Source organism: Lolium perenne, chromosome 2 (assembly GCF_019359855.2).
Source record: "Lolium perenne isolate Kyuss_39 chromosome 2, Kyuss_2.0, whole genome shotgun sequence".
Taxonomy (NCBI): domain Eukaryota; kingdom Viridiplantae; phylum Streptophyta; class Magnoliopsida; order Poales; family Poaceae; genus Lolium; species Lolium perenne.
This window is the reverse complement of record NC_067245.2, coordinates 53430373-53453434: the sequence shown is the minus strand read 5'-3', so window position 1 is coordinate 53453434 and position 23062 is coordinate 53430373. Positions and strand designations below refer to the sequence as shown.

Here is a 23062-nt window from a genome sequence, read left to right as displayed (position 1 = left end):
AGAACTTAGCTTGCAGGGGTCCAATGAGCAAGGTTTTTCTCTTGTGGATGGAGTAATAAGACACCAGGGAAGAATTTGGCTGGGTACACACACTGAAGCGAAACAGGCAGTGCTCATTGCATTGCACAAAGAGCGGTCTGGGTGGCCACTCAGGTCCTTTAGTGACTTACCACAAGATCAAACAGATGTTCTCCTGGCCAAATATGAAGCAAGAAGTGTTCAGCTATGTACATCAATGCATAGTGTGTCAACAAGCCAAAAGTGAACACACCAAACTCCCTGGGAAACTGCAACCATTGCCCATTCCTCCGGAAGCCTGGCATTCAGTAGGCCTGGATTTCATTGAAGGATTGCCAGTATCAGGAAGATTTGACACCATCCTAGTGGTGGTGGACAAATTCACAAAATTTGGCCATTTTATTCCACTGAAACACCCTTTCACAGCAGCCTCAGTGGCCCAACTGTTTGTGGACAAAGTGTACTGCTTCCACAGCATGCTCAAAGTGATCATTTCTGACAGAGACAAGGTGTTCATCAGTAGTTTCTGGCAACATCTCTTCAAATTAGCTGAAACGACACTGAATATGAGCTCTTCTTATCACCCTCGGACTGACGGGCAAACTGAGAGACTCAATCAGTGCCTTGAGACATATTTGAGATGCCTAGTCAATTCAAACCCAAAAAACTGGTCAAAGTGGCTACCACTGGCAGCTTATTGGTACAATACCTCATTTCATTCAGCCCTGGGCAGGTCCCCTTTTGAGGTACTCTATGGCCGTAAACCTCGTCACTTTGGATTCCAGCAAGCCGAAGCAACTGGGCATACAGAGTTAGATGTGTGGCTCAAGGAGCGTGCTGACCTGTTGCCACTAATTCGTCATCACCTCGAGCGAGCTCAACGGCGCATGAAGGCGCAAGCAGACAAGAAGCGGCTAGAAAGATCATTCCAAGTGGGCGAATGGGTGTACCTGAAGTTACAGCCATATGTGCAAGTGTCAGTGGCGCAACGAGCCTCACAGAAACTGGGATTTAAATTCTTTGGACCATATGAGATCCTCAGCAAGGTCGGCAACGTCTCTTACAAGCTGAAGCTGCCCGAGTCTTCCCGCATCCATCCCGTCATCCATGTTTCCCAACTCAAAAAAGCCATTCGTCCCCAAGACACTGTAAGTACTGACCTACCATTGACATTTGTTGATGCATGTTTTGCTGTCCAGCCGCTATCTGTCACCGATGAGCGCATCATCAGAAGGGGGAGCAAGCAAGTACCCCAGGTACGTATCCAGTGGTCAGGGTTACCGCCAGAGTGCCAATCCTGGGAGCCCGTGTTCGCGATCGTCAATGCTTTCCCGCAAGCACTAGCTTGGGGGCAAGCTGGTTCTCCAGGGAGGGGTATTGTCACGACCCAGTACCTCTCTGAAGCTGTCAAGGTAAAGCAGAGGACGGACGAGCGACAAAGGATACGGGAGGCCCATCAAGCGGCCCAAGCTACAACCCAAGAGTGGACCAACTAGGTTCAGGACAGGAGCAGGTGTTAAGGATGGTCAGGCCAAGAATGATGGGGATCGATTGATGACTTGTATTCTGGACATTGTCCCAGACTCCCTTCTTCCTCCTCCGGCTACGGCCGCGATTCTCCTCCCAGCGTGACGCTGCGGAATTGTATCCAACCTTGGTAAATTCGTGAGTAATACAGTGAGAGGATCTTACACTCCGGGACGGAAGGGGATGGCCTCGCCCTCGCTCGCTGCGCTCCTCTCGCTCTGATGAATGGTTTTGTATTCAAGTGATTCTGCACAACCCCGCAAAAAAAAAGTGATTCTGCACACAACAGGGATGTGTGTAGTATTCGTATCTGATAATAAAGTGATATATTAAATGCATATTACTAGAAATAACCAGGTAGTATGTCCATGGGTAATAAATTTAGTATCGATTGCAGTCGTGTCCTTGTTATTCAATCATATGTTTTTTGATCGTATCAAGGAGCATCAATCCTAATTTCATTAATCATAAAACAAATAAAACAGTTCAGAGGTTCATCTACTTATTACAAGCACCAGACAATCTCGACCTAGCTACTGCCTCCACTACCTACCAACATCCCAACAGCTAATGGGGAGCAAAACAATTGCAGAAACCTGATATCCAGAAGAAAAAATCTCACACACAATTGATAGAGAACTGAAAACTTTGATGGAAAAAAGTCGCTATTACAACTTCAGGAAGTACATCTAGTCCTCCTCTTTTCACTTCAACAGCTCTCAACCTGTAATCCGAAGAATCAGTTGCGCCCATCCTTTCTTCCTAGTGAATATATCAGCTGCTACTTGCAGCAGCAGGAGTTTGCTCTTCTGGGTTAAAAGAAGCTGGTCGGCCTCGTACCCGTAACGTAACCCATGTACTTTTTTTTTTGCGAGAAATTCACCGATCTATTAATAATCATCAACAGTAGTACAAATAAGCCAAAAAGTAAAAAAAATTACAAATTGGTACTCGGACCACCTAGCGACGACTACAAACACTAGCACGAGCCGAAGGCGCGCCGCTGTCCTCGCCCCTCCATCGCCGGAGTCGGGCAAAGCTTGTCGTAGTAGAGCTTGTTGTAGTAGACAGACGGGAAGTCGTCGTGCTAAGGTCCCAAAGGACCAGCGCACAAGAGCAGCAACCATCGCCAATGATGACAACCGTAGATCGGAAGAGACTATCATGAAACCACACCAATAAACACGAAAACCGACCGGATCCCAGGAGATCCGATGGGCACACAACTCCACGCGCCCTCCGTCAGCGCTAGATGCACCATCGGAGCGATGATAGGGCGGGGAGGACCTTATTCTGACATCAGGATGTAGCCGACGCCTCACCATCCCAAAAGAGAGACTGAAAAGCAAACTAAATTAAGAACGGAAACTCCCCGCCGGCGAGGGACCGTGGTCCGCCACACCTCCAAGGCCCCAAGGCCACCGGAGGCGGAGCGAACCGACGGTATCGCCGGCGAGGAGGACGGAACCCTAGATGGGTTTTGTGGCTTCTTTCCGCCGCCTCCTGGGCTCCTTCGCACGCGTACCGGTTCGTGATCTCTAACAACAACCCATGTACTTAACCAGTGAGCAGATTGAGCAATTCTACCAGTCGGATCATATGGAATTTTTATCTTAAAGCAAGCTTCATTTCTAGTCTTCCACAAAGACCACAACACGGCCGCAGACCCTACTGCAAATAGTAGTCCTCTAACTTCTGCATTAAATTCAAACACCCAGCTACTAATATCTTGTGCTGCGTTCAAATCAATTTTGATGCCTAACTCAAACTGAACCACACCCCAGGCAGCAGGTAAAAACAAAGACTTGCAAAAACTAGTTCCATAACGTAAAATGTTTTCATCCCCTTGAATAAGGAAAATGCTATCCAATCATTGAGAAATACATCCGCTAAAACGTTAGGTGGTAACGAAAATAGGAGATATAGTAGGTGGGCGAGCGGGGAAGAAATTCATCTATCATATGACTACATCTATATATAAATTGATCAAGGTTATTTTATATATGCCCAATGGACAATTTTAGTTTAGTGTGAAGTGTGCAGCAAGCGTTGTTGTATACATTAGTATTTTAAGTTATCTAGGGTGACAAAAACGAACTGTTAGATTTGTGGTTCGTTCAGAAGCACTAACTTATATCGTACTGTAGATATCAAAGCTTGCAGAGGATTTTGAATCAGATCCCGAAATGATGGAGCAAGCAGAGCGTATTATAATAAAATGTGGTCATCTTCCCCTTGCCATTGTCACTATATGTGGCTTCCTGGCCAGCAGGCCTGCAAGTACAATGGAGTGGAGAAAGTTGAATGAGCATATTGGTGTGGAGTTAGAGATCAATTCCAGTCTTGAGAGAATTAACAAAATGGTTATCTCCAGCTACAATGGTTTACCCTTTCACCTCAAGGCATGCTTTCTATATTTGTCTATATTCCCTGAGGGCCACAACCTTCGTCGAAGGCGCTTAGTGCGGAGGTGGATTGCAGAGGGTTACTCAAGTAAAATGCTCAGCTTGGCAGCAGAAGAAGTTGGGGAAAAACACTTCAGAGATCTTCTCAATCGTAGTATGATTCAAACATCAAAAGAGACTGCCAGTAACGGTGAGAAAGTTAACCTCTACCAAGTCAATAATCTCATGCGTGCAATTAGCATCTCCAAGACAACAGAAGAAAAACTTGTTTGTACATTGGACGACTCGAACACCAATCCGAACTCCAGAGATAAAATTCGGCATCTTGTAGTAAGCAGCAGATGTAGTAGAGACAAGAACAATGCATTGGTAAGAATGATGGACTTATCCCGCATCAGATCACTGACAGTGTTTGGAGAATGGCGAAAACACCTGGTCTCAAGTAAGATGAGGTTACTCCGAGTATTGGATTTAGAGGACACAACAGGTCTAAGGGACAAGGATCTTATACCAATTGGGAAGCTTCGTCATCTCAAGTTCCTGTCTCTACGAGGATCCCAAGGAATCTTTCATCTTCCAAGATCATTTAGTAAGCTACTGAACCTTGAGACACTGGATATCAGAGGTACTTTAGTGACCACACTTCCAGGAGCAATTGTGAAGCTTCAAAAGCTAAGCTACCTTCGTGCTGGCTACATACCAAGTGATGAGGGTGATCAGTCAATAAATTTTGCGGAATTTCGTGTAACCATATTGGAACTCTTATCACAACTCTGCGGAAGCTACAGAACCAAGAGATCTGTTGATAAAGAGCAGATGGGAGTTTTAAACAACTTTGGTCCCACCATAGGCTTCATAAGAAGTGTTTTATTGAAAGGTCTGGATCCGCATGGAGTAAAAGTCCCAAAAAGGATCGGAAAAATGAAGATCCTGCACACACTGGGTGTTGTTAATGTTGCAAGGGGGAAGACTGTAATCAAAGAGCTCAAGACACTTACAAAATTGCGTAAGTTAGGCGTGACAGGTATCAACAAAAAAAATGGTGAGGATTTCTGTTCTGCTGTCCAGGCTCTCAGCCACTTGGAATCATTGTCAGTGCGCTCAGAGGGCAAGACTGGTTTAGAGGGTTGTTTGGATAACTTATCCTCACCCCCAAAAAATCTCCAGAGTGTGAAACTTTATGGCCATATTGCCAAATTACCGACATGGATAAACCCTGAGAAACTGAGGAATCTATCCAAGTTGAGTTTGCGGAGCACCCATCTGGAACAAGATGGTGCATTGCGAGACCTTGCAAAGTTACCGAAGTTAGCCATCCTTTGCCTGTGGAGGGATTCATTTAAAAAATGCAAAGGCGCCACAGGAGAAGAAGACCCTCTGAGTTTGAAATTTGGTCCAGGTACTTTCCCGCAACTCAACAGGCTGCAGATCACTGACTTAGATCAACTTCAGTGGGTAGTATTTGAAAACACAGCAATGGCGGAGCTTGAAATACTACAGGTTGATAAGTGCACTCGCTTAGACGAAGGTGGGTTTTCTGGAACAGAGTTTCTCCCTAAGCTCAAGGAAGTTCGGGTCAGGGGTAAGTACAAGGACGCATTCCAGGGAAAACTGCAAGAGCAAGTTACCAAAACTACTTTAATAATAACTAGGAAGTAAGCGGCGTGCTGGACTTTATCGCATGAAGAGGAAGGCTGATATATGAGAGACAAAGCATAGATAAGTTCAAGAAAGAAGAGACTGCTGCTTGCGGTAGATTTATTTATATCATAGAGGAATTGGTTTGTTTACATATGGTTCCTGTTCGAGGCGAAGTTACACGTAGGAGCAAGTACAATAAAGGGTGATACATGAGAAGATACATAGGTTACAGTGATAAGCTTTTACACGGGAGGGTAAAAAAGTGACTGGAGGATGGCTCTGTTGGCCCTGTGGTGTTGACCATTCAGATGGCATCAAGAGCTTCCTATGACTTCGGCGACAACAACACATGTTTTGCCTACTGTATTGGTAATTGTAGAAGGGACGAAGTCGGCTCACCCTTTGGTGGTTTCCACAAGCAGAATTGCATCTTTGCTTGTGAAAGAAATCATGTTGTCACCCAGGAACATGAGTGGGCCAAACACTGTCTTGTTCCCATTGTTCAATTCAACGTGACTGAAAGGCTGTACCTGCATGGACAGTTCATATTTGTATGAATATATGCAACATGAATAGAACATGTGTTTATCTATGTGATACTTCTGTTTTTGAACAGCTAGGACATCTATTGGTATTTCCATCTGAAATTGTCTCTTCCAACAACGCTTACATGAACAAAACCACCAATCGTGTGGATTGTTTACCTCTCTGACCTCTATTTTCAGTTTCTGTTGTTGCCCCCTGTAGGTCATAGTTGTGTTGATTTTACGTAGGCATTAATACAGGAGGGTAGCCTAGTAATTTCATTTTGTACACCATAATAACTATATTGAAGTACTTACCACAAGAGTCTCTATGGGCTCTATGGCCAGAGCATAAAGAGTTGTTTCAATTGGTTCCTTCTTTGTACTACCCGGGCATTGCCACATAATGATGCGGAGACTAAAACAAATCGAAGTATGCAAATTATATCAGAGTTTGCAGATTAAATAGGCTGTATGCTATACTTGCAGAGATTGAGATGCAAATTTTATTTGGGAACAACTAAGCTGTAATATATAATATATTCTTTACCTCTCAAGTAGAATGTCCATCTCAGGAATTGGTATGTTGACGCCCCAACATGTTACAGAAGTGCTTTTGAAAGCGAAGATTCTTGTGATACTATAAGTGCCAACATGTTACAGGAGTGCTTTTGAAAGCCAAGATTCATGTGATACTATAAGTGGCGAAATGATACATAAATAGCAAGACCAATTAATATAAGTTGTGTTTGTAACCATTTGAAATTCAGATACCTCAAAACTGGGCAACAGTCATTCCTACAAATAGGACAATCACGTTGTTTTCACTTGTAACCGCACACATGTAAGCCATGGGCGATTGCAGCCAAAGGAAGAAAACAACAGTCATGCAAGCACAATTTAGGAAAGAAAGATAGTGTCCACTCACCCAAATTCATGTGCAACGTACATAGCTCCCTGATGCTGATTTCATCGTGGGGGTAATCTTGCAAACCAACTGTATGACCATCAGTTTGTTAGCACTGTATCCTTACTAAATTTGGTTGTGATTGTATTGACTATAGGAACTGCCAAGTTACACCCACACAGGAGACTAATATCTGCAAGGTAAGAGAGACCACACAAAAAATAAGGAGCTGGAAGGTTGGAAAGTTTTCCCATGCACGAAGAAAATGATAACTTAAGAAGAACCGCTAGAAGCTAGATTTTAGAAGGAAAATCACAGGAGAATTTGGTGCACTTGACTGAAACATGAGATGCCATCAATGCTATGAATACTGAATTTGACATGATAAAAGCTAGATTTTCAGAATGGAAAAAAAAACAGCAGGAGAATTCGGTACTTGATTGAAACATGTGACATATGACCTACAATCATGCAAAACAAAATTAAGCTCATGTTTCTATGGGTTCCAATGTACTACACCAGGATAGAGAACTGAGTTCTAGCTCAGTGGCAAGGCAAGCGAAAGTGCAGCCAGCCCAATTCTGTTCGAATCCCCATCCGCGGTAATTTCGCAGGAGGGGCGAATAAACAGGGTTATCATCCATCCGCGTTCATCTGCGGGGAGAGTCTCATCCTACCTATCAACGTATGGCCAAGGGAGGAATCATTCCCCCGTTGGTCAACGTTTTTACTACACCAGGATAAAGGCACGTGAGTATCATGTTAAATCATTGCGCATTTCAAGCACGACTACTGGTATGGACATTAATAATGAAAATAATGTTAAGCTAAGGGATTGACATAGCACCAAACTTTGCAAGAATTTGCTTAATCAACCAAGATTTGGGATGAACATTTACAGAACCAAAGGCGCAATTGGTTTCCTAGAGTAACTCTTGTGCAATCAGTGCTGGCATACAAAAGAGCAAACAAACTGAGACTTATTCTTGTGTAGATTGACCATACCACGGTGCAATTAAATTAAGGAGCAAGTACTTGTAGGAAAATTTAAAATGTACAAAGGCAATGCTAATGAAATCTGGTTACGGAAATCAGAAACATAAAATCGCTTAGTAAGACTGGCAATTCTTTATTTGCATACGAAGCAGTTACTTATTTTGGTTCTCTATTTAACCACGAGTCAAATAATATAACATGAGGCATGTACCACCAGAATACCAACAGCAACAGACGGCTTCATGAGAAGAAGGAACAATAAAACGAATCAAAACAAACAGCAGGAAATAGTGCAGCCTTATAATATGCATATATGCATCCATCTAAATTTGAGAGATGGGAATCGGGCCAGGCAATACGTCCCCTTCTCACGCTGACCCATTAAACACATCCAACCTGCATACAGAAACAATTTTGTCAGGGACCAAATGTAATCTGAGGCGGAGGAGTGGGGTGGGCGTTCGCTTACTTGAGCAGGCCGTATGTGAGCAGAGAGAGACCGACTTCCTTCAGCCAGGTCACCGCCGATGGGTACGGGAGCACCTCCCTGGCCGGCAGACTGTGCGCTGTGAACTGCCGGCGAGAGGCAACTCCCTCTCGTCCTGCACGCCGTGTTCGCCACCGCGTCTCGGAGAGAGAGAGAGAGAGAGAGCGAGGGATCGCCAGGGAGCTAGGGTAAATACATCTGGGCGCGTCAGATCCGTCGGTAGCCATACCGCCCGGTAGGGAAAGGGGGATGTCGAGCTCCTCCACCGCATCGCCGACCACCTCGAGAGGGAGAAGAGGGCACAGAGCTCGCCCACGTCACCAGGCACCTCATGAAGGAGATGAGGTGGCCAATTTCTCCTCCATGCCGCTAGCTGCCCAAGGAGGAAGATGAGCCAGGGAGAGAGGAGGGCGCCGAACCCCAGGGAAGGATGTGGGCGGCGGCGATGCAGCCCAAGGGTACGTCGGTCGGCAGTGTTGGGAGGAGAGTAGTCGGCTCCTCCTTTTCATCTAGTCGCGAATTGGCGATAGAGGCCTGGAGTTCTCTGGTTGCTGATGGTGGGACACCACCGCTTGGACGTGTCACGCTAGGAACTGATGAAACCGGAAGACCGGCGATGGAAGGGACACGGGACGGGAGAGAAGAGAACTTGTATAAATCCAGTAAGTATTACCGGACACGATAACTGGAGACAACCGGGATGCGCCGGTACTCAAGAAATTTACACGCAAGAGGAAAAGAAAGCCACCAGTCAATCCACCGTAGTAGGATGCTATCTACAGTAAAATATGATGACGTGTTGAGTTTTAATTGGAGGAAAAGGTAGCACCAACAGTACCAAATGACCTAAATGGCTAAAAAAAAATTAGCAAAAGGGGTCAGCTTTGATATAGTTGTATGTATGTTTCAATGCTAATTTGTGGTCCTTCTGAATGACATACAGTACAATTATTTATTTTCTTTACCCGTAGGCACTTTGCGTTTTAAATCTGTAACATGCTCCTCACTTTGGTAGGACACCTCTAAGGCAGCTTTTCGAACATTACACACTTTGCCATTCCGAACCTACGGTACCTTTGTGAGGGTGTGCACACTTCTCTTTTTTTTAACCTATAATGCTGATATTCCAAACGACTTAAAAAAATTAAGGCAAGAAGATATGTTATCATTCATGTTATTAAATATAGTGACTAATATGTTTGCCATAATTATTGAGCAAAGCTTGCTGGTTAAATTGAAGGGGTAGTGCTGCATCTCGTGGATGACGGATTATCTGTTCTTCAATAGAATAAAATAGGTACCCGTCCCCCTCCTCTCCCGCCCCCCGCCCCGGCAGCGGCGGAGGCTCCTCCTCCCCCCCCGCCCCACAGCCGCCCGCCGCCAGTCGCTCCTCAGGCGCTGCCGGCCGCAGCCCCGGCTCCCGTGCCCCGGCCCCGACCCTGCTCTGGCGGTGGTGGCTGCATCCTCTCCGTCGAATCGACAAGGGGGAGAAGAGGGTTTCCGCGGCGGCGTTTTTTTAACAGCTTTACAAACTGCAAGTTTCTTGAATGTTCCTTAATCTGATAACTTAGTTTTTCCTGACAAGCAGGCGTGTCTCGCTCAGTTTACAATACGACCTTGACGAGGAAGCGTAAGATCCTGAGTGGTAGTTCATCAGGTAGTGGGTCGGACACAGTTGTTTACCAGCCTAGGGATGCGGGTATGAATATTTCTAGATTGAATTCCTTATCTGTCTTGTATGTTAACTGACCTGAAAGCCTGACGCACATTTCTGAAACAGTGGTTGCGCCGGTAGAACTGAATCTGTTGTCGGGTTTTGCTGATTGCACGATGAAGAAAATTGTTGATCCACAGGGAGTTGGGAGCGGCGTGTCGCCGTGCTCACAGCAAATGATGTATGCATTCCCTTTGCCGGAAGATGCCGAGCAGGGTTTCAGAAACATGGACAATTGCTTCCAGGACGTGCACTCAAAGTATGCAGATTGCTTTGATTATGATGTGGTCTATTTGTTTGGGCCTCACTTGATTATTCTCATATTTAACATTTCCAATTCAGGGACTAGGTCGACCATACTGGCCAAACAAGGGTGAAAATGAATGGTTATGCAATTTACAGTCAGTTGGTGGCCTGAGCTAGCCAATAGGGGGCTTGATGCAAAAGGAGGCACTCTGGTATCCTGAAGGCCACCGTAGCAGGTTTAGGCACCCTCTGCATTCATATTTCGCGGTGAGTTTGGTTTATTTGCACAAAGTTCACTGAATTTATTGTTATACGCTTTCCTTTTTTGTGGCTCACGCTCTTTCATTATTGTTATCGTAGTCAACTGTTCTTCGGGGCGACGATGGTTTCTTGCACAACAAGCATATCCGAGACATGTTTGTTGGGAACTGTAGCGACCTCACCCGGTAGGGTGCCGATCTCTGTGCGTATCTGTGCTAGTCCCTGGATCAATCGCTAGCACACACAGTACAAGATGTAATATCACGAAACAAAGGTCTTTATTACATCGTATGATCCAAAATTTACATAAAAATTTACAAATTGCATATCACAAGGCTAGCTATGATCAGAGTTTTACAACGAACAAACTTAGACAGCATGGAGTCCTTCGTCTTCATGTGCCACAGGCGAGCATGTTGAGGATAGACTCGTAACCCCTAACATTTCCTTACACATCATCTGGAAAACCTGCAACATGATACGTTGCAGCCACGAAATGGTCAATACATTTGAATTGTATTGGCAAGGGGACACTAAAGCTGATAAATTCCCAGTGAGTCAATTGACAACTAAGGTGGTCACACTGCTCCTACAACAATGAACCAAGGATCAGGTAAACTGGTAATTCAACCATGGGTCGCTAAAACTGGTAACACCGCTCCATCAACGGTGAACCGTAAGTCATTCAAACAGGTAACACTGCTCCATCAACAGTGAACCATGGGTCATTTAAAGTGGGAACACCGCTCCATCAACAGTGAACCATGAATCACTTAAAGTGGTAACACCGTTCCATCAACGGTGAACCATGAGTCATTCAAATAGGTAACACTGCTCCATCAACAGTGAACTATGGGTCATTAAAAGTGGTAACACCGCTCCATCAACGGTGAACCATGATTCATTCAAATAGGTAACACTGCTCCATCAACAGTGAACCATGGGTCATTAAAAGTGGTAACACCGCTCCATCAACGGTGAACCATGGACCAAACAAAAGTGGTAACACTGCTCCATCAACGGTGAACCAAGAGTCATTAAAATTTGGGTAACATCCGCTCCATCAACGGTGAACCATCTAGATCAATAAAGTTTTAATGTTGATCCATTCCCTTCAAAGTCTACACTTCGAGGACCAAAACTAACTGTGATTTATGCAAGATGGTTCGCATTTCATGTACTAATTTACTAACTAAAACCCATTCATCATCATCGTCATAGAATATCTTAGCATCATACCCTTTTCCCGTCTACAAGCATATCCAAGCAAACAACTCTTTTGTTGGTGTCTACTGGATCAGTCAAGATAACAGGTGGCTATCCTAACTGGGTACTGCATAGCATAATTTTCCTACACAATAATAAAACTCTAGGAATTTTAGGAATCAAAGTGTCACTTGCCTTGGTGAGAGGAGGAGTTGGTACACTCTTCGCAAAAACACTCGTTGTAATTAGCACAACCACAATCTACAAATAGAATTTCACTCCATAAACACATAGAAACATATAGACAAGCGGAAATAAAATATGGATGCAATATGTGGTTTAATTATGAACAACATACTGAACATGTTCTCTAGTTGTCAACTATATGCATGATGTCATGGCAATATTTTAGTGTTAAATTAATAAATGAAAACATTTTCTAACACTAGGAATGGCTTTAACTCTAAAGAAACACTACAAAGGAATTATATTTGGCCATGTATTTCTTGGTCTAATGCTACTGTACAGAGAGTTCAAACCTCTGCTAATAGCAAAAGGAATTAACCCAAAAATAATTTGTAGAACTATTTGTGCAGTCAATATACTATATTTTAGTTTCTGCAAAAACTGTGTATAAACATGATGCAAAAGTGCAATATCATGTTTCTGCTGTATTCTACACGTTTTTATGAATCTAGAGATATCTTATTTGCTAAATTTGGATGAACGAAACTAAAGATATGATTTTTACTAGTTTCTATGTTTCTCTGTCCAAAATATCCGAAAATATAAACTGTTGTGACAAGAAAGATGCTGACAGACGAAGATGGTGCCGTCGCTGTGGTGCACCAAAAATCACGAAACAAAACCTGAGATGTGCGCAAGGAAAAAATAAGATGTTTGGAAGAAACTAGAGATCAAAATATGGACCATGCTGAGATCCTGTTTCTTCAAGGATCTATGGCCTCCAATAGAAAGCCTTCGTTCAAGTTCGAAGAATTCTAGACTCGTATCCAGGGGTTCAAGGAGACTGTCTCTGAGGCCTGGAACAACGCGACTTTGGCTACTGACACCATCCGCCGTGTCCACATCAAGCTCTCGCGCACCGCCAAGGCTCTACACAAGTGGCAAAGACTTTGTATTGGGGATATTAGAATGCAGATAGCCGCCGCTAAGGAAATCATCCTTCGGTTGGACCAAGCTGAGGAGGCTAGGCCTCTTTCAGACGAAGAACGGGACATGCGTCGCCAGATCAAGTGCTCCTACCTTGGCCTCCTCTCCATTCAGAAGACAAAATTACGTCAACGCTCTAGGCTCACTTGGATCCGCTTGGGGGACGCTAACACAAAGCTTTTCCACTCTCGGGCCAATGGGCGAAGAAGAAAGGTTCATATTCATTCCATGACCACGGCCACGGCCATGGCGATCACTAACGACCACCAAGCGGACGTGCTTGCAACACTTCAAGGGACTTCTAGGCACAAAGGCTACCGCATTAATCGCAGCCTCGATCGGGAGAGCCTTGACTATACTCCTCATGATTTATCTCGACCTCGACGCGCCCTTCAAAGTGCTCAGAAATTCGGGACGCGGTTTTCTCGTTACCCTCCATCAAGGCTCGGGGCCCGTATGGCTTCATAGGTGTCTTCTTCAAGTCCTGTTGGGAGATCATCAAAGCGGACATCATGGCTGCTATCATTCATATGTCCAACCTGCGCGACGGGTGTACTAGTCTTGTCAACTCGGCGAACATCGTCCTCATCCCAAAGAAGTCGGACGCTTCGTCGGTTGGGGACTACCGTCTGATCAGCCTCATACATAGTCTGTCGAAGGTTTTCTCCAAGCTCCTAGCCAACATCGTCCTCATCCCATTCTTCCTGATATTGTCTCCAAATGCCACAAAGCTCTTTGTGAAGAAAAGGAGCATTCACGATAACTACTTACACGTTCGTAACCTCATCAAGGAGCTGCATTCCTCGAGAACCCCTTGCCTATTCCTCAAGCTTGACATCTCCAAGGCCTTCGATTCGGTGGGCTGCGCCTACCTCCTTGAAGTTCTTACGGCTTTGGGCTTTGGGCAAGTCCGAGAGACCGGATCTGTCTCTCGCTGGCTTCGGCCACGTCAAGGGTGCCGTTGAATGGCGACGATGGCCGCCCGTTCTGTCATAAGAGGGGGCTTCGACAAGGCGACCCTTTGTCGCTCATGCTCTTCATTCTCGCCATCGACCCCCTGCAACGCATCCTCTCCAAAGCTACCCTTCATGGCATCCTGAGCCCCATCCGCTCGCGGATTACCCGATGCCGCATTTCGCTCTATGCCGACGACGCCGGCATCTTTGTGAACCCGCTCAAGGACGAACTGCAGGCCATTTCCTCCATCCTCGACTGTTTCGGCAAAGCGAGCGGCCTCATCACCAACATGATCAAGACGGAGGTCTTCCCGGTGCGCTGCGATGAGGTTGATCTTGTCGATATCCTTGCTGGTTTCCCCGCCAAGGTCGCAACCTTCCCCGGAAAGTACCTAGGCCTCCCTCTCCACTTCCGTCGTCTTCGCAAAGTGGACCTTCAACCGCTGATTGACAAGATTGCGGGGAAACTTCCTGGTTGGATGGGGAAAAATCTCGCGCGCCCGGGGAGGGTCACGCTTGCAAAGTCGGTTCTCATGGCGACTGGGATATATCACGCCACTGTCATTCCCATTCCAATATGGGCAATAGACAAGATCAACAGGGTTGCTAGGAACTTCATTTGGGCTGGAGACGAGGGCGAACACGCAGCGCAAGGGAAAGCGCTTGTCAATTGGAAGACCGTTTGTAGGCCGAAGGGTTTGGGCGGCCTTGGGATGCCTGATCTGGAGAGAACGGGGCGTGCTTTGCTTCTTCGCTGGCCGTGGTTTAACTGGACTGATCCGGAGCGCACCTAGTCCGGCTCCAAGCTTCCGTGTGATGACAAGGACATGGCCCTTTTCAGGGCCTCTACTAAGATTATTGTTGGTGATGGCGAAACTGCCTCCTTTTGGCATGACAACTGGAGCAGCCGGGGACCTCTGGCCACTTGGGTTCCTGAGCTTTACTCCATTGCCTCCAGGAAGAACCGTTCAGTCGCAAAGGAGATACGTGACAACAACTGGATCCGTTCTGTGGCCAGGATTAACTCCCCCATACAGCTGACACAATACCTCGAGATTTGGGACAACGTCCACGAAATCATCCTCGACCCACTGCGTCCGGACTACATATCTTGGCTTCTGTCAACTAATGGGACTTATAGCGCCGGCTCGGCCTACAAGGCCCAATTCCTCGGTAGCCACCCCGCCATGGCAAATAAGATTTGGGCGGCTCATGCGGAGCCAAAGTGCAAATTGTTCGCCCGGTTGGCGCTTCATGAAAAGCTCCTCACCGCTGACATGCTTGCTATTCGTGGTTGGACTCACGACCCGACGTGTCCTCTCTCGTCGACGTGCGCCGAGACGGCCGTGCATCTCTCGCAAGGATTGTCCTTTCACCGCGGCTATATGGAACATGGCGAAAGGATGGGACAACGATGACTCCCCGGACTCCAGAACCTCCTTCACCTCCATCTCTGAATGGTGGGACGACATGATCGCGGGGAAACCGAGAGAGGAGAAAAGACGTATCAGCGGGTGTTTCCTCTATGTGCTTTGGAATGCATGGAAGGAAAGGAATCGCCGTATCTTCACCGGCCTTCGTCTTACCTACCCTGAGGTCGCGGATATTACCAGAGAAGACATCTTGCAGCGACAGCGTGCTTTTGCTAGCTTCGGGCCAGCCATCCCGGCCGAGCCAGATTAGTTTCCTTTTCTTTTGTTCTTTTGGTGGGTTTTGCTATGTTACCACCGTAATCTAACCATGCAACTTCTTGTACAGTTTGTGATGTTTTCCCTCTTGCTCAATGAAGAGATAGAGCTCCTGTCGGTTGCTCCAAAAAAAATATGGACCGTGCTCACCGTAATCGATGATTTATCGCGACGGTACCGCTGGAATTGCGAGGCCAAATTCGAGCAGCCTGGAGGCTCTCGGTCTGTGCGATTTGAGGGGAAATGAAGAGGAGAGAGTAGAACTTAAGTAGCAACAAACGGTGCATCAAATCGTGGCTTAAAACGTCCGAAATCAAATGAGAAGGAAACGCACAGAAACTGAAAACGTACGCAGTCATGAGCTGTGTCCGTTCGTGGCTGGAGATTGATGACGATCTGATGTGGCAGGGGCCCACACATTAGAAGAAGGAAAAAAAAAAACGCGCACGAAACGGACTGCTAGGCTGCTGCGTTGCTGCCTTGCTGCTAACATCGCTAGCTTCATGCGCGCTGCACGCATGTGCATCTCTGGCTAGGCTAGCTCGCTTTCTCTTTTTTTTTTCTTTACTTCTTTTTCTTTTCTGTTTCGTTTTGTGATTTAGTATTTGGAATAGAATCTGAAAACCGAATTTGATCAAAACTGAATCAAATCAAGTCAGAAAAATACAAATAAAATATCAGCGGATTCCTTATTCAATGAAGATTATTTTGGTACCACTTTTAAAACATTTTGAAAATTTTGAATTTAGCTCAAATTTTTCCTAAAGAATGCAAAGATGCCATGATGCTTATGAATGCAATGCATGTTTTTGAAAACTCCATTTTTGGAAAATAGTTTTAAGTAACACCAAATTTTTTGTAAATTTTAAATCAGGACAACCAACCAAGCTTAAATTTTATTTTTATTTCACATTCCAAAATTTGGAAAATTTTGGGATGTGACAGACTACCACCCTTAAAAGGAATCTCGTCCTCGAGATTCGAGAAGACTAGAAAGAAGGGTTCAGGATACACTTGGGTGCTACCACCCTTGAAAGAAAATTAGCTAGATTGAATCTCCACGGTTTCCTTGGCATCCTTGAAAATTCTTCTTGTGTGCATTTTTTTGCAAAGTGTTCATAGTTGCGATAATTGAAACACTGGACTTGTCTTCGATCTTTGTAAAGGTTGTTGTTACCGTTGTTGTTCATTCTTCCATTCCCATTGGGGTTTGAGCATCTTTCTCCTTTTCAAAGGCAATCTTTTGCATAATGACCCTTCGCATGACACATGAAGCATTCTACTTGGCTGATATCCTTCTTGGGTGGTTGACTTCGATGGTGTTGTTCGTTAGGGTTCTCATTACTATGCTTGTGGTGGTTGTTTCTTATATATCCCCAATTGTTGCATTTATAACCTCCATTGTTGTTGTGACCATGGCGGTGGTCATTATTTGTTTCATGCTTGTGAAATTCAGAACCTCCACTGTCCTCATGGATTGCACGCATCTTTTGTGATGGATCGGAGTGATATATGTTAAAGTTATGCTTTCTCTTCCTGTTCTCAACTTGCTTCGTTGTGTTCTCCAAGGTTATAGCTTTATCACACAAAGGATCGGTAGGTAGGCACATAAGCCACCGATGCTTGAACCATCAGTTCATCATTCAGTCCTTTAAGAAACTTTTCCTTCCTCTTGGCATCAGTGTTGATATCATCTGGCGCATAGCGTGCCAAATTGCTGAATTCTTCTATGTATTCAGACACACTACTATGATCTTGTTTGAGGTTTTGGAATTCAGTCCTCTTCGTATCCATCACTCCGATGAAACGTGAGCATTTAAAGCCATCTTCAAAGATTGCCGAAGTCACATCAGCTATGGGATGAGTGATTTGGAAGTTCTCCCACCAACTAGCTGTGTGTCCTTCCAGCAGATGAGCGACAGAATCCTGACCTTCTCAAAGGCCGTGAGCATCCTATTGTCACCAAGTCCTTGTTAACTGAATGAAGCCAATCATTCGCCACCATAGGTTCTGCTGCCCTTGAAAACTTCTCGTGCGAAGCCTCAAAAACCTAGTTAGCATATCCACTTGAGGTGGATGCGGTGGTGGCGGGGTGGTGGATTGTTGTTGTTCGCATGTTGTTGTTCAGCTGGGTTATGGTTTGAGTCACCGCTTGCATTAGCCGAGCTTGTGCCTCCATCATCTCGTTGAATGTAAGCTAGCACTTCAGGTTCACGGCGAGGCGGCATCTGTAGATTAGCATAGATGAGTAGGGAAATATCTTGAGAATAAGAATCTGTAGCTTATAACTTCATTTCCAAAAGATTGATGTCTATTCTCATATGGTGAACTATTAACTCTTCAACTAGGTTTGAAAATAGATCTTTCCTTCTCAGTAGGTTGCGAATCCATATAGTTTGGTTGTTAAACTAATTTTTTGACACTGATTGGTCTTTTTTTTAATCACGGGACCAAGTTGAGATGACCTTATAGCTTCATTTCATCATGTTTTTGATGTCCTTAGCAGTCTTCCATCTCATGGTTGAAACTCACTTTGCAAACACAAAGCTCTCATGGTTGGTCACACCTCTTCTATTGCAGGCATCTCTTCAAACGTGTATTGGGTTTTCATTCTCACCGTATTCCAACGTTTGGCAACACTTGCCTACTATTACGAGGATACCAAACTATCCCCCTAAGGTTAAAGCTTATCAACGTCGTCTCTCTTATGGGTGTGTCTCAAGATTTACCATTTCTCATAACAAGAGCGAACAATATGAGTAGTCGTCATGGGGGCCAATCCATGTCGCACCCAATCATTACCTTGTTTTCAGTTTGGTATATCTCGTATTCTAACTCTTGGTCAACCTCACATGTTTGACAAAACTTCCATGGAAAAATTGAATCAATGTTTCAATTCCCATTATTGAACTGTTTAGAAAATTATTTCTATCGATCCTTAACTAGGGTTTTGTCCTATGCTTCTTCATCTTGATAGGAAACATCAGGTTTGGGTTTGCTAAGGTTGTCTTCATGAAGATTTGTCAAGAAGACACTTGTTGGGTTAGGAGTAGATGAGATTAGATAGATGAGATCTAAGGAATATTCCTATCCTGACCCAACAAATCAAGGCAATTCATCTTACAAACAAAGTCTAACAAGCATCAAGTAACATAACACAAACACAACCAAACTAGTATGGTCATACCTCAATTTGGTAAGATCATTACTTTCTTACGATATCGTCGGTTCAATAAAAGAAAATTAATGGTGGTCCGGTCTATTTCTGTTTTGGATGTTTCAAGTTTCTATTCTACTCCATCGGTGTATCTTCGTGTGTTGTGCAGTATGCATCGAAGTCTTTATTCAAGTCGTTCGTTTGTCTTCCATTTAACCCTTCTTGTTGAGTCGAAAAATATCACATGAAGCCTTAGTCCCTCACTTCAGGTACAAGGTCACCCTCTCTACTTCCTTGATGGTTTTATAAGGTAGGTCATCTACGGCAAGAGGAAACAAATTTTGAAGATGGGGTAGATGAGAATACAAGATGTTCAAAATCCAAACATATTTTTAATTGAAATAGGATTAGAAAAAATATTTCATCCTAGGGTCTTCCTATTTCTAATCCAAACCTAGGGTCACGAACCTATGGTCAACACAATGCTCTGATACCATCTGTAGCGACCTCACCCGGTAGGGTGCCGATCTCTGTGCGTATCTGTGCTAGTTTCTGGATCAATCGCTAGCACACACGGTACAAGATGTAATATCACGAAATAAAGGTCTTTATTACATCGTATGATCCAGAATTTACATAAAAATTTACAAATTGCATAGCACAAGGCTAGCTATCATCAGAGTTTTACAACGAACAAACTTAGACAGCATGGAGTCCTTCGTCTTCATGTGCCACATGCGAGCATGTTGAGGATAGACTCGTAACCCCTAACGTTTCCTTACACATCGTCTGGAAAACCTGCAACATGATACATTGCAGCCACGAATGGTCAATACATTTGAATTGTATTGGCAAGGGGACACTAAAGCTGATAAATTCCCAGTGAGTCAAGTGACAACTAAAGTGGTAACACTGCTCCTACAACAATGAACCAAGGATCGGGTAAACTGGTAATTCAACCATGGGTCGCTAAAAGTGGTAACACCGCTCCATCAACGGTGAACCATGAGTCATTCAAACAGGTAACACTGCTCCATCAACAGTGAACCATGGGTCATTTAAAGTGGGAACACCGCTCCATCAACGGTGAACCATGAATCACTTAAAGTGGTAACACCGTTCCATCAACGGTGAACCATGAGTCATTCAAATAGGTAACACCGCTTCCATCAACAAGTGAACTATGGGTCATTAAAAGTGGTAACACCGCTCCATCAACGGTGAACCATGATTCATTCAAATAGGTAACACTGCTCCATCAACAGTGAACCATGGGTCATTAAAAGTGGTAACACCGCTCCATCAACGGTGAACCATGGACCAAACAAAAGTGGTAACACTGCTCCATCAACGGTGAACCAAGAGTCATTAAAATTTGGGTAACATCCGCTCCATCAACGGTGAACCATCTAGATCAATAAAGTTTTAATGTTGATCCATTCCCTTCAAAGTCTACACTTCGAGGACCAAAACCAACTGTGATTTATGCAAGATGGTTCGCATTTCATGTACTAATTTACTAACTAAAACCCATTCATCATCATCGTCATAGAATATCTTAGCATCATACCCTTTTCCCGTCTACAAGCATATCCAAGCAAACAACTCTTTTGTTGGTGTCTACTGGATCAGTCAAGATAACAGGTGACATGGGCATACCCTTCGGGTACCCATTATTAGTATACCTGGCTCGGCCCAATATAGAGAAGACTCAATATGGAGAAGGCCCAACAAGGCAACCCGAAGAAGTAGTCGACTAGGACTCTTGTAAAACCCTAGGCTGGTTGCATATATAAAGCTAGCCAGGGCACCCGAAATAAGGAGGAGCAGATAGACAGATTAATATATACAATACATCTCGCCTACGGCGGCACCCTGTAAACATACATATGATCATATAGTGGATTGCTAGCAGCACGTAGGGATCCTCCACCGAGGGGACCCGAAGCTGGGTACGTCGTGTGCCTAATCTCGCTCCCGGAATCTCCATCGTCGCTCTCTCCCGAAACCCAAGTCTACAATACGTAGGCATTGGCCGAGGTGATCCCTCGTCAATTGGCGCCGTCTCGTGGGAATCTGCGACGACTGGATTTTGTTATCCGGGCGAGACATACTTCACCATCAACGTCATCAAGATCGCATCTCACGAAACTAATTCGGCGGATCCTTTTCATCGTGCACAAGCGAGGGATTCGGAAAACACCTACGACGCAAGCAGAGGCGGCCGCGGTTGAAGTCGAGAGGAAAAAAGCTCGGGCAGATATGCCGTATGCGCACTCGAGAGTGCATACAAGATTCATAGCCGATGAGTTTTATACTATTCAGCCTAGTCCTTTTCCTTCTCATTGATTACGCATCTACTAGTAGTACTATTCTATTTGGATTTAACCGATCTGAGCATGTTCCATCTACTTATTGCTGATGAAAAGTAACCAGGTGAAATCAATCAAAGGGCAAGTTGTGGAAGTGAGCTCTTGCGACCCGATGTGCATATGGACTTGTGCAGTTGAAGGATCCTTGCGATGGATTACTCGCCGACAGATTTCTGCCACGAGGCCACACCTCCACCTCATCACATACGGGTTCGCCTGAACCAACTATGCCGATTCGTTCGGCTACAAAGTCATTGTCTGAACCTCGTCCAACACAATAACTATCAGATTGGAACAAATGTCAACTAATTTGCTTCGACGACCCTATTCTTCATTACTCATTTGCAAACGATGACTCTCGCGAACGCTAGCACGAACCTGCTGGTGTACACTCGCCATGACGGATTCACCATCCGACACAAATACCATCAGAGATAAAAGGCGCCGCACGACTACATCGACCGTGTCTGCCGCACGACTTCCTTTCACGTCGGCTCCGCTACAGCCGATAAAAAAGCTAAGTGTCCCTCTTTGAAGATTCAATTATTATTTACTTCCGTTACACCCGAATACTGGGGCTGCACCATTACATCATTAGAGCAAATTCACCCGACACTCGTGAGATGCGCCATTATTTCGTTACCACAAATATACTCGGTTACTTGGTGAATTTCTTTTCTTCGGCTCGATATATCTTCTCCGGCTCGGTGGAATTATCTGCTCCGACTCAAGAGAATTATTTTCTTCGCTCGGATTTATTTTTGGCTTAGTGAAATTACCTTCTTCGGATCAAGGATTCATCTTCTTCGGCTTATTGGATTTTTCTTCATCGGATTCATCTTATAAGATTCATCTATATGGATATTACTGGTTTACTCTTATACAACATTACCCGAGGCATTTCGGGTCACTGGATTTATCATCGAGGATTATTACTGGATTTATTTTCTTCAGCGGATTCATCTTCTATGGTTATTACTGGATTCTTCGGGTCAATGGATTCATCCTCTATGATATCAGCGGATTCATCTTCTATGATTATTATTGGATTCTTTCGCCAATGGATTCATCCTCTATGATATCGGCGGATTCATCTTCAATATATGACTGTTGTGGGTATACTTCATGGGTGTACCATCGACAAGGTTTCCTAGATCCGGCAAGCCCGGGTGGCCCACAGACGGTGATGAGGCATGTGGCCCATCGGGCGGCCCAGTTGCTGTTGATCATGAAGGAAGAAGTCCAGCCCAGGATCAGCAGGCCGGATCCGCACCGACCTAGGAGTGACCCGGATCCAGGGAGGCCCATGAGGAACCCGGATCCAGTACGACGTGTACGGAAGGCGGATCCGTGACGTGCACGGCAAGATATTGTACCGTAGCTAGGCTATCTGTAATCCGGCTAGGACTCTCCGTGTAAACCCTAGATCCGTGCGCCTTTATAAGCCGGATCCCGGAGCCCTAGAGGCACAACCACAACTCATTGTAACAACGCGAAAGCGCCCGGATAATTCCGCACAAGCAGCAGAGGCCCCGTCATCGTGCGTGTTCCGGCCGGGTAACTCGCGTACCACCGTCCCGAGAGCACTCCGCCCTATGGCCCCTACTTCTTCTCCCCTCGTGAGGATCCCTCCTCCGGGGTACCGTCGATTAGGCAACGACAGCTGGCGCCACCGTGGGGCCCGTGGCGCCTGGAGGCCGGAACCGGGAGGGTTCCGCCATGGGAAGCTACGACGACACCATCGCTGGGGCGCGTCCTTTATGCCGGGAATCTGCCGATCGTCC

The 23062-nt window shown here is 45.2% G+C and overlaps 1 protein-coding gene and 1 long non-coding RNA gene across 4 annotated transcripts; both read right to left on the bottom strand.

The window, feature by feature from the left end:
* Positions 1-5680: 5680 nt before the first annotated feature.
* Positions 5681-7594, bottom strand: LOC139836002 (uncharacterized). Of its 3 annotated transcripts, none has more exons than XM_071826012.1 (5): positions 7044-7594; positions 6666-6755; positions 6434-6533; positions 6262-6332; positions 5681-6121 (listed from the first exon to the last, which is right to left on the bottom strand). In XM_071826012.1, exons 1-5 carry the CDS (start codon positions 7064-7066, stop codon positions 6094-6096), a joined length of 312 nt encoding a protein of 103 aa, XP_071682113.1. In that variant the 5' UTR covers positions 7067-7594; the 3' UTR covers positions 5681-6093. The 3 variants fall into 3 exon arrangements, with proteins under 3 accessions (XP_071682113.1, XP_071682114.1, XP_071682112.1); XM_071826013.1 differs by having other exon boundaries at positions 6296-6332; XM_071826011.1 differs by lacking the exon at positions 6262-6332.
* Positions 7595-8127: 533 nt separating this feature from the next.
* LOC139836003 (uncharacterized) lies at positions 8128-9115 on the bottom strand. Its single transcript, XR_011751597.1, has 2 exons — positions 8488-9115; positions 8128-8414 (listed from the first exon to the last, which is right to left on the bottom strand). It is a non-coding gene; the product is annotated as an uncharacterized lncRNA (long non-coding RNA).
* Between the last annotated feature and the right edge of the window lie 13947 nt (positions 9116-23062).